General features: G+C 39.4%; 1 protein-coding gene across 2 annotated transcripts in view; it reads left to right on the top strand.

The window, feature by feature from the left end:
* Positions 1-11,097, top strand: part of gramd4a (GRAM domain containing 4a) — a 48,187-nt gene extending 37,090 nt beyond the window's left edge. For both annotated transcript variants that reach the window (XM_054624762.1, XM_054624761.1), the window contains exons 13-19: positions 39-148; positions 1,388-1,542; positions 3,120-3,264; positions 3,478-3,571; positions 4,482-4,572; positions 4,705-4,773; positions 6,237-11,097. In XM_054624762.1, the coding sequence (XP_054480737.1) occupies positions 39-148; positions 1,388-1,542; positions 3,120-3,264; positions 3,478-3,571; positions 4,482-4,572; positions 4,705-4,773; positions 6,237-6,347 (775 nt within the window). In that variant the 3' untranslated portion in view covers positions 6,348-11,097. The remainder of the gene's footprint in view (positions 1-38; positions 149-1,387; positions 1,543-3,119; positions 3,265-3,477; positions 3,572-4,481; positions 4,573-4,704; positions 4,774-6,236) is intronic.
* The last annotated feature ends 1,248 nt before the right edge of the window (positions 11,098-12,345 follow it).

The raw sequence follows: 12,345 nt of genomic DNA, 5'->3' as shown, positions 1-12,345 counted from the left end.
TCTTCTTTCTTGTCTGTGTGTTTCCATTTATCTCTCAGCTTGTTCATGTGGGTGCAGCCGGAGAGCACCAGGAAACTCTACATCTGCCTTTGGGTTGCTTTCATCACCTCCTGCGTCCTGCCATACAAGCTAATGGGCTTCATGATGGGTGAGAGACGCACGCAGACAAAGCTTCCGAATCCCTCTCACATACTGTGCATAGTGCATTGGCTCTTGAGAGAATGAAAATACTTGTACTCAATGCAGTGCACACAAACAAATGCATTCATACCGCACTTGTGTAACTGTTCTCCCTCTCTCTCTAAGGGGCAGCTGCAGGCTATTTGCATGTCTGTCTGACAATATTAGTTACTGCTACTACTCATAAACAGCGTGTTTTCAAAGTTCTGTACGCTCATATGTCATTAGAGGATGCTTAGAGCAAAATAATTGTTGAAACAATGGTTATGTTTATTCTTATTTATATTGTTAAGCAATAATGTTCCGTAACTAAATTTGGCTGGAAGTCACTTACCACATTTGAGAGTGACCTTTGGTCTGTTGGTCCACTTATCTCTACATCTATTGGATGGATTGCAATGAAAGTTTTTAGACAACCGTCTTGATGATGCAAATGCTCACAAGTCTTCAACATTGGTATCTTTACTATTTCTGTCATACATTCCATATGTGATGGACATATGCTTCATTTGACTGATGGCATGGCTGTAGACTCTGCTATGGAATACACAGTAATTCCATATTTGTCTGGAATTGGACAACTAATTTACCAACACATGAAGTTAATAAATAGCATATTATTATACTAGACCCCTTCTTTATTCAAAGATCTGAATAGGATCTATACTGTGTAAATTCATTTGATGTTAGGAGTCAGTCTGCAGGCATTTCAGTAACAAAAGCTTCAAAGGCCTATTTTTGGTGTTTAGTAACTTGTTATTCGTTATTCGTGTGTTGTTCCTGGCTATAGCCATTTACCCTGCGATGCTTTTCACGTGTTCAACATAAACCAAGGCTTGTTTTTGTTGGTAAAGACAGCTGCCGGTCCTAAACACTCCTTTTCAATGAGGAGATATTGAAATGTCCTCCACATTTCAAAATATTCAAATGTAGAGGCTACTAAAAGAAAATGTTGTGAAAGAATTGAATGGTGTGAAGGAGACTGAACTCTGCACCATGGATGGTACTGAGATAAATGACAAAAGGCTTTCAGATGAAAAATGGAGGGCCTTAAAAAAGAAAGGTTATTTGGGGACCAGCTAAGGAGGAAGTTATAATTTTTCACCACCTTTTTTCATTTTTTTATGATAACCTCCTCCTCCATTTCGGTTTTTTTCATCCTCCATTCTGCGTTTGTTTTCTCCCTTCCTCGCGCTCTCCTCTCCAGGCCTGTACGCCGGCATCAAGTTCTTCATCATAGACTTCCTGTTCAAGAGCTGTCCAAAGCTGCGGGACAAGTACGACACGCCCTTCATCGTGTGGAACAGCCTTCCCACAGACCCTCAGCTCAAAGAGAGGACCAACGCCATTGTGTCGCGGCGGGTAAGGGGGACGAAACCCGTCCAAATCCACATCTGTATCAGCTCTTTGCTGGTCCCCCCCCCTCCTTCATTGCCTCCTCCCCTGGGTTCTTGTATTCAGAAACTAACTCTTAAGTTACTTGTACAGAAACGCACACAGACCATCAAACATAGCTTGGTCTGAATCCTGTCTAAGACAACATTTGTTCAGAATGTATGATTTCAGGTTATTGCCATATAAGTAGCCAAAAAGCTAATATAGCAAGGAAGCTAATCGCTACATGTTAAAGTTGCCGAAGGATCAGTTCATTCCCAGTCAACACAACGTAAAAAGTCAGATTTCATGCAAAAAACATGTCAATTCTGTAAAGACTTCATGTTTAAAGATAGTCAGAGATCGTCCTTCAACTGTAGGTAAGGTTGAATCTTTCATCGTTCAAAATGTCAATCCCCAACCCCCCACCACTCACTCCTGTCAACGATACATTACAACTCAGCCACTGGCGTATATGCGTCTCTCTCATACATGTAGGATTGAGTGTGTGAGCATGTGTTGGTGCCTTCTGCTGTGGCATCAGTCACAGGTGTGCTCTGTCGTTTCTCTCTCTCAGCTCTCTGGCACTGAGAAGGTAGGGACTCTGGTGTGTCTCCCTTTGGTTCCTCTGCTGCGCACGGGTGTGACGCAAGCTCACCCAAAAGCGTGTCTGTGTGTGTGTTTGTGTTGGTTGCAAGATGTGACACACACAGTGTTTGTGGACGGAATGGATCAAAAAGTCATGATATTTATAGTCTGTTATGTCATATTTTCTTTTGTTTAATAAGTTTTACATCATTTTTTAACAATACATTGAATTATGTCATACATTTGCAAGTTATTAAATAACAATAATACAAAACAACATTTTTGATCCATTGACATAGATGCTTTGTGAGGAGTAACAGTGTGTTTATTGAATAGTTCAAATGCACATAGAGTAGCCCCTTGACCTCTGTAATTTCACACTAGCTCAGTAAATCCTTCCCTTTCTCCATTACACATGGTGATTAACCCTGAAATGCATTGTTGTTAGTTTTGTGTTTTTAAATATCAGTTGATACTGTAACTGAAACGCTCGTATAGAGGGGCCTGAATGGTTAAAAGGATCCCTCTGAACTAAACATGTACATATTAAGTCTAAATTATTTTTTTTCCACATACTAACAAATGTTTTTAAGCTGTTGCTATGAACGCTGAGTGAATGGTGGCCTCACTCTCTGCTTTGCACGCCACACCTGAGCCTGCTGCAAAGAAGTGCACATGCAGAGAAGCACATAATGCAATACTGAAAGTTGAGCTTTGTTCATTTTGGCCACTTTTCTCAATAGCTCTGGGAACATGTATTGTGTGGAGAGACTCAATTCTAAATGTTTATCCTGCTCTTTTCCCTCATCATCACTTTCATTCTTCCCCTTCTATCCGTCATCCTCTACCACATGTCCTATTGGTCTCCTTCATGGCTTTTTTCTCTTTTGTTTCTATTGTCCTGCCATCCTGTCCGTTTTCTCTTCATTTCCCTCCTCCTCCTCCTCCTCCTCCTCCTCCTCCTCCTCCTCCTCCAGGTTCAGCCGGTGGTTACTAGGAGCAGCCTCGCCACCGCCCCCTGTGGGGTGAGCAGGGAGGAGGAGACGGGGCGCTCCCACAGCACCAAGAAGGGAGCTTTCCATGAGATCTTCAACCTGCTGGAGTCAGAGCGCCCTCTGGCGGGTGAGTGGACATACTGCAGCATAAGATAAACACATCATGTACCTGTTTTTATTCTGCATTGCATTTTGCATGATACAAGTCTCATTTGGGATTTTTCTCATGGTGGTTAAAACCAGGTTGTGCCCATGTTTAGTTTTTAGCGTGATAGTGATCATTAATTTGCTTATAACTGCAAACGGCCATCTCACCTTTCTCTGCCCTGTGTGTTTTCAGTGTGTGAGAACGGCTGGAGGTGTTGCCTGATAAACAGAGACAGGAAGATGCCCACGGACTACATCAGGAACGGAGTGCTCTACGTCACAGAGAAGTAAGAGCGCACACTCCCCCTCAGGGAATCATATTTTATCATAAAAGGAATGACTGCATGAGAGAAAATGCAGGCTTTTTATCTAGCTCAAAATGAGGCAGAGATTGAAGAAAATAACAATTGTTACATGAATAGTCAGTGCTGTCTAATTCTGAATAAGAAATGTCAATTTGCAATTTTCTGTAGCCTCAAGATCCCAGTAACTTTTTTAGAACACATTATTCACTACATTTTGGTTATTTTACTTCCTAATTTCATTTGCTTTTAGCAGTAGTTAATGTGGAAGTCATGTTCTCAGATGTAGGCTATTTTAATGAACTAATATCATGTTTTGCAAGCGTTTATTTGAACTTATGTATTTGATAAATTGGGAAAAAGAGATCACAATAACTACTTTAAATTCCTTACATTTCACCGTGGTAAACAGACGAAGACTGGCGTTGTAGTTCAGGCACACATGTAGAGCCGATGGAGCAGCTTTCACAAACAGCATTTATAAACGCCAGCTGGTGACATAAAACTATATTATAACATCGTAAGGCACGAATGGGGAGTTTTATTTTGTCAACTCATCAGAGTTGCAGGAAAAACCCTGGAAAGAATTTACTCCTTAAGTTGGATCACAGATGAGGAGCAATTAACATTAAATGACAGTTCAGGACAGCGTATGTGGAATCAAGTACCTGAAAGGTTCCTAACAGAGCTACAACAAATCTCCCTCCGTCTCTGTGTCAGTCAGTCAACAGAGGATTAAGTAGGACAGCTCTCCTCCTGAGAATATCTCCGAACCTAAAACGTCTTCACCTCTTTGGATATGGAACTGACAGGAAGTCCTTTCAGTTTGTCGTCTGCTTGTTTTTCCTACAGACCCCTTTAAGCATGCTACTTTCTTTCTCTTTCTCTCCGTCAGTTACCTGTGCTTTGAGAGCTCCAGCTCCAGATCCAGCTCCTCCAAGAAGAATAAAGTTATCAAGCTGGTGGACATCACTGACATACAAAAGGTAAATACTGCTAAAAGTAGGCAGGAAAACACAGTATTGTACATGAAGTAGGAATTGTGATTTAAAAAATGTTTTCCTTGTATAATTATGAACTATTAAAATAATAAAAATCCTCTTGTTTTCTTTCCCTAGTACAAAGTGCTGTCAGTCCTACCAGGAAGTGGGATGGGCATCTCCATAGCTACTCCTTCCACTCAGAAGGTACAGAATGGAGAGACGTTTTCCCCTTTTTTACATTCATGTTGGGGTTTTTCGATTTGAATAGATTTTGTCGTCAGAAATTCAGCTTTAATGACAACAAGATGAAAGCTAAATATCAAAATCACCTCTCCACTTTCCTATTGTTCCTTTCCATTAAAGATCCCTCTACACAAAATGATCTGCTTTAAATGATTACATGTGTTTGATATGACTTATTCAATTACCCATTTAAAGATTCTTAATATTACATCTACTACTTTTCCCTCATTGAAAAATCCTGAATGTACGAATATGTAAATATTGTTTATTGTGAGCACATACGTCATTCTGGACAGTGGCGGACAAAAGTCAAGTAACAATAACGAAACACATTTTTTGAATGGAGCGAGACCTGAGCATTATCTTTTGTTCTTTGGTGATCAACCTGACATAAACTGCTGCTCCTGTCCACAGGCAGTATTATTCATTTGTTAATGCAATTTTGTTAATTATTGATTTAACCTTAAAGTTGCAATGTGTAGTACCGATCCACCTGCTCCAAAAAAAATAGGGTGCAGCATTTAATCTCTACCGCTGGGTCAATACAATCTAAATATACACTCATCAGCTATATAAAAAAACTCAACTACTCACTGACGGCAGGAAGAATAAGAAAAAATTCACCCAAATTGCCCAAACTTTGTGGGCAGCTCAAAATAACACTGATATCTTAAAATCTTTGTGTGTGGCGTCTGCCTGAGGGCCGACTGACTGACCATTGCCTCTGGAGGAACAAGTCGTACGATAAGACAGCACAGACCAGACCATGCTGGCTGGTGGTAGACGTCTCTGCAGCTCCATACATACTATATGTATTTGGCATAGAGTAAAAACGGTTGCTTCTTTACAATTTTGATAATGTTAGTTTTTTTTTTTATCTTTTAAACAAAAATTCTGATCTTGCATGTTACACCTTTTAAGATAATACCGACTTGCAATTTTTGTTTACGGTTCTTTTCCACTAAAGTCCACATTAGAAACCTCCAAAGGCTAGATCTCTAAGTAAAATAGTGCATGACATGAACAGTACATATTGTATTTATATAATAGATTTTAATAGCTTCAAGCTGGACTTGACAATGTTGCATGCCATCAGGGACAAATAGAAACATAAGTACACTTGAAATGAGTTTTTGAGGACCACCATAGTCCATCTTAGAAGTGATTTTTCCCTCCTTCTCATGTCTCGTTGAGGAAAATGTGTTTCTGAGATAGTTTTGTGTTAATATTAATTAATCCCTTCTTTGTGTCATAATTCATCAATTCTAACCATATGACTTTCAATTTCATATGAATTTCAAAATTCTGACATTGATATTCTTCCCTTTTGCTTTGTTCTTCAGACTTACTCTTGCTGCCTTGCATAATGTCTTGCATCATGTAAGATGTAGATATTAATTACTTAGCATTTCTGTTCCCTCCAGCCATTGGTGTTTGGTGCCATGATTCACAGAGACGAGGCTTTCGAGGCCATCTTCACCCAGTACATGAAGATCATGACCACCACCAAACCACCGGCCAGCGCGGAGCTCTAGGCAGCCTGTATCCCGGCAACAGACCTCCGTACTTGGGCTAAAGTCTGGGGCAGAGATCCTCCTGAGATTCAACTGGACTGTAGGATACTTTAAAAAAAACACCACACTCCTCTGCTCTGTGGGAGCCTCATCCTCCTCCTGGATTGGCATCAGCTTCCTCATCAGTGGTCGCATCTGGGTGTGTCGACTACATGTAGTTGGGATTTAGTTACATCACACACTTTTTTTGTGAGTGTTGGATAATTAACAAAATCCGCTAACTGTTCCTGAGGAGGCGTGAGGATCGGTGTGATTTTTATCAATCAGTAGAAGGCTGGCGGGGGGGGCTGGTTCTCCTCTCCCACCTGACTGACCAGCTGACCGGCTGACTGGTTTCCTGACTTACTTGTGTCTGTGTTTGCATGTGTGAGTGGGTTTGTGGGCCGAAACGATGGTCTTAAAGTGCGTCAAGTGGCTCTATTTTTCTCTCTGTCGGTGAGTCAGTGGAGTGACTTTTACTGTGGTAGGATGATGTCAAGAAGTGCTCGCCTAGGCTGTCAAATGAATATCATTAAAACAAGTAGAAGATAAACAGGAGGCTCTTTCAACTGCCAGACATCTTTAGGAACAAATATGTGACATTTTCGCTTTATAAATCATTTAACTGGCTGATCGGTGCCTTGTGGCAGAGCCCAACAAAATTATATGCGTGTACATGTGTGAGTGGTCCGTTTTTTTTTTTTTTTTTTTTTTTTATATAAATGTGTATTAGCTGTGAAAAACGTCAGCTCACCATTTGACTGACACAGTTTCTGTTAGTTTACATTGCTGATGTCAGATTTTTCCTCTTCTTCCTAGACACATTTCAGCAGCAACGCTATGTTTTTGGTCTTCTTTGTCGACACAACAGAAAATGTACGCTGCGTTCAGCATCCGCTTCGGTGTTTGTTAGTATGCGTATGTGAAACGTGAAGTGTTTTCTTTTTTCTTTTCAAAAATGCCTTTCTTTTTGAAACAAATGTCTCTTTTAAACAAACGGCCTTTGGGACGAGTAACTGGTGGTCCCGGAGCTTCTGATTGCGTCCAAGACGAGAGCACAACCACTGTTAGATGGTTCGAACACTGACTGCCATTTAGAGCTACGACACAGCGGAGAACATAACCTCCCCATGTGCACGCTTCTCTTTCAAAGGCACAATCTGTACATGTAGAGGGAGGTTTTCTTCTCCTCCATCGATGGTATTCTCCCTGCACTTTAGTAGAACGTTAACTGGAATTCCTGACATTTAAGTCGTGGTGAATAGACTTTTAAATGTTCACTACTTGAGCTGGAATCCATGGTCAGTGTTGGCAGGTAGTCTCAAAGCTACCACTTATGCCCCGTGGTATTTCTCTTTTGTCTCAAATGCGGTCACAGCACCATGTATTAATGACAGATTGATGTCTTTCTTCAAACTGACCATAAATGAAGAAGGTACTCTGACTTGAAAATGAAAACCACTGATATGACCTCCCACAAAGGCCCCTCATTGTTACAGTGTTGCAGTATTTCTGCCTTTGAATCATAAATCTAAACCATCATCAACCAAGACCAATCCAGAAATGTCTGTTAAACATGTTTCTTTCTGATTGGCTGATCAGAGTTGCATAAAAGCGCAGCTCAGTCTGTTTGAGGTCACATAAGCAGTTATTTTATGAAGTCATCTCTTTTTTTTTTTTTTTTTTTTTAGGATACGAGCTATGAAGGCACGCCTAATTACTTCATTTTGTTCAATTTTCATTTGCTTATTTTTTCACTTATCTGTAATGCCACAGTGAGTTGAGAACGACAACCGGGTGCACTTCCACTTGTTATGTAAGCGTTTGTAAACAGTAGTATGTGAACTACATGGATACAAGTCTAGCCTGAACATAATATTTCAACGTCACTTTATTTAAAAGACGCCGTTCTCAAGATTAAAGCCGGTCTTTAATCTTGCAGAATGGTTTGAAATGTAGAAGTATGATGCCAAACGACATCAGACACGTCACCGTGTTTAGTGAGAGGAGTGGATACGGGATACGGGACTGGAGGTCATTTCTCTTCAGAGTTTAGTACGAGAGACAGTAGCTATTCCACCTTCCCATCTCTTATCTACCGTACGGCCAGCAGCACAAGCTTTAGTTTCTTTTTGTGTAAATCTTGCGAAACACCGTTAAAAGGGAGACCTTGACATTTATTTTTACTTTTATTCCGGTCGTTTTTACTCACTGGAAGCTTCTTTATGTTTAACGATCCTAGATCACACTGGTGTCACTGTTCCTTTTAAAAACATCTAGATTATTTTCTTTCATCTGCACTTCAGACTACAAATGTCAAGGTTTCCCTTAAAGTCGATACAAGTCCTCTTATCATCATTACCAGATAGAATCAACTGAGCTGGATATGAAGTTACCATAAAGGCAACGGACCAGTTTCAAGAACCACTTTTATTATATTTTAGTTCAAACTAATTACGGATGGAGATTTTTCCTTTGACATCCATTTGTATGATTTGGCTCGTCATTAATCGGCTGCCTTCCCAGACATGGATTTTCTATTTTTGTGGATCCATGAGCGGGGGAAACCTGTGGGATCTTAGAGCAGGTTAAATCAGTAAAGTAACTAACGCTGTGTCACTGTGTGATTTGATGGCTCGTTGTCGTCCTTAAAGCTTTTACCTGAAGCCTTTTGTAATCTGTTAAGTCTGAACACCAGTTCTCTGGAGGTTTTGGAGAACCAACAAGGCTGAAATCGGATAAAGCACAGAATGTATCATGTTCTATATGTCTAACATATATATATATTTTTTTTTTTTTTTTTTTTCTTTTTGCCAAATCTTTAATTTTCTGTCTGCCATATTCTGCCTACGCTCATGTTTACAGCAGATTGTAAAAAAAAATGTTTTTTTTCTGTTTTTTTTTTCTCTTAACCCAGTTTGAATTCCTTTGACTCCGGAGTTATGAAGACTGGATTGCTGTTCTTGAATTAATGTCTAAGCTCTCATTGGCTCTGCACCAGTCACATGACTATTTCTGCTCTCCTTTGACCAATAGGAAACTCAAATCATGGCAACAAGATCAGTATTTTAAAACTACATACAGCATGTTAATTGTCATATCCAACATCTCAGAGCTTCTTTACAGTTTAGTGTAGTGGCAGTAAAACACAGAGAGCAGAGATGGTCATGGTGGACTGAAATGGCAACATCACTGCTTTTGACTAAGTTTGTCCATAGTGAGAGAGAGAGAGGCGGCGAAAGAAAACTAGTTTGATTCAAAGTTTTTATTTTTAATAAAAATTCACCTTGGATAAAAGTGTCCAGGAAATGTGCTGTAGCTGTAGCTAGTTATTTGCCATGGAGGTGGAAATTATGATTCACTTTACTGTATCACTAAAAGTTGAACTCAATCCGTACTCTTTTCTTTTTTTTATCGAAGCTAATTAAGGGATTGCATCATCGTTTAAATGCACTTAAAAACATCAGCACTTGCTGTGAGAGGTTGAAACCCTCAATTTAAATGACTAATTAGCACACAAAATAGTCATAGATCCCATAATATTCCCAACTCTTTGGCTGTAATCACAAAAAACACTTTTCAACGTACATTGTTGGTCTATTTGTTTAAGGCCACTAAAAAGAGACATAATCTATAGAGAACAATATTACATTGTTCTTTAAAAGATTACCATCCTTATCCAGACATGTGGATTGAACCACATAATACATACTGCTGATTTTTAGTTATTTGCATTATTACCTTCAGCCATGTTTTATCCTGTCTTCAGTTCAGCTGGTTGTTCAGTCAGGTTACTATAGCAACCTGTTTCATTCGGTTCAGTACAAAATTAGACCTATACAAGAAATGTCTAGCAGCTGTCAAATATTTACAAAGGTGTAATCACATGGTGGTTTTTTCGTGGCTTTCACGGTTTAGTTTTCCTCAGCTGATCTGGGACCAGTAAGCTACTGATTCAGTCCCATTACAGGTACGCTTCGGTATCATCAGTAACGTTAGAAGATTCTGTCCTATGTGAACTTGACAATTACTAGGAAGCTAATAAACTGATTTCCCAAAATGTCTACATATTCCTTTAATGTTATGAGCGCTATGCTGCACATAATGACTGCCACACTGTGTATATCTCTACCGGCAAATAACACAGAACAGTTAAAGATGTAACTGTTGTTATAGTGGACAGAGACATTGTCAAAAACAGTGGTGTTGTCCTCTCAAGTTGAGCCTGTGTCGAAACTGGTGTCCTCACTGTTGTATTAAATGTGTACTTCCTCTTACTGTGTTACTGCTAATGAAGGGTTTTCCAAAACAAGCATTTAAGCGCACAGCAAACTGAACCAGAGACAAGTGAACTGTCTTAATGCTGCAATCATTATGACATTATGACCGAAGAGAATTTAAAAGGTGAACAAAATAAATGTCAAGAATGTCGAGGGTTCAGCGGTGTTTTATGGACGGAGTCAGCATCATTAAACTTGGTACAGTCAGTGAAATGAGAATTTGTAAGTGTTACCGTGGGAACACTGCTGTCATAACGACTAATTAATTTGTCATCCATGACAATCGACTTCCTCATTTATTTCTCCTATTATTATTTTTTTGTCAGAGAGGAATTTGTATACAAATTATTGAAATGTACAGTGAAGAAAAGTGAAAAACCACAGAGTTTTTAAAAGACATGTCTATTGTAAAGGATAATGTGATGTACATTTTTTAATTTAAGTAAATGAATTTAAGGTATTTTTGCTCTTGTGTCTGTCTTCTTTTGTTCAGACAGTGGGACATACATTATTTTTGCCTCCAAACTGCAGTGCCTCTGGACGGCCACATGAGGTCACTATGAGACCTTGTGTCCAGATCAGTCAGCTGGGAGAATAGTCTTTTACTTTCTCTCTTCCACAGGGAGGTCAAAGGTCAGGGATAGCTGCTCAAGGATATTTCAGTTCTTTGTTCCCTGTGTAGGAATAAGAAAGTGGGTGATTTGGCATATTATCTGTCTACTTCCATTTCTATGGTGATTGGATGGCCAAAGAATCAATAAGGAGAGGGATAAAGACATGTTTGCATTCTGTTTTGCTCTTGTGAGTTTCGACAGCAACTTTTGTTAAGCTATTTGTTCTGGTTAGTGACCCAGATAAAACATTTTTTAACAATCTTATATGATTTATAATATATTTTGGGCCAAAATTGCATGTGGAAATACATGTAACTATCGGATATTATGTCTGGGGTGTTTCTCAACACAGAACATGCAGCTGAGGACTTGAAGTGAACACTTATATGGTTTCCTTGTAAAAGCTCTACATCGAGGTCGATTTAACCTTAATAGCACAATTTCAGCTCTAATTTCAGGTAGCGGCTGACAGCTTCGCTTTATGCTGAAGTTAATAAGACGTCCATAAAGAGGACTCAAGCTGTGAATATGTACATTTGTCCCTGAGTACTGATGACAAGCTAACGTGAAGGACATTTCAGTGCAGGAAAATAATATATACAGTGGGGGAAATAATTATTTGATCCCTTGCCGATTTTGTAAGTTTGCCCACTGACAAAGAAATGAACGATCTATAATTGTTATGGTAGGTTTATTTTAACAGTGAGAGACAGAATATAAAAAAAATAATCCAGAAAATCACATTATATAAAAGTTATAAATTGATTTGCATTTGATCGAGTGAAATAAGTATTTGAGCCCCTACCAACCAGCAAGAATTCTGGCTCCCACAGACCGGTTAGATTAGTCCTTTCACTTTAAGAAAGTACTCTGAATCTCAACTCGTTACCTGTATGAAAGACATCGGTCTCAATTCATTACCTGTTTAAAAGACACCTGTCCACAGAATCAATCAATCAGATTCCAACTTCTCCACCATGGGCAAGACCAAAGAGCTGTCTAAGGACGTCAAGGAAATTATTGTAGACCTGCACAAGGCTGGAATGGGCTACAAGACCATCGGAAAGCAGCTTGGTGAGAAGGAGA

The sequence above is a fragment of the Anoplopoma fimbria genome, chromosome 23 (genome assembly GCF_027596085.1).
Source record: "Anoplopoma fimbria isolate UVic2021 breed Golden Eagle Sablefish chromosome 23, Afim_UVic_2022, whole genome shotgun sequence".
Taxonomy (NCBI): Eukaryota; Metazoa; Chordata; class Actinopteri; order Perciformes; family Anoplopomatidae; genus Anoplopoma; species Anoplopoma fimbria.
This window is presented reverse-complemented; position numbering and strand designations above follow the sequence as displayed.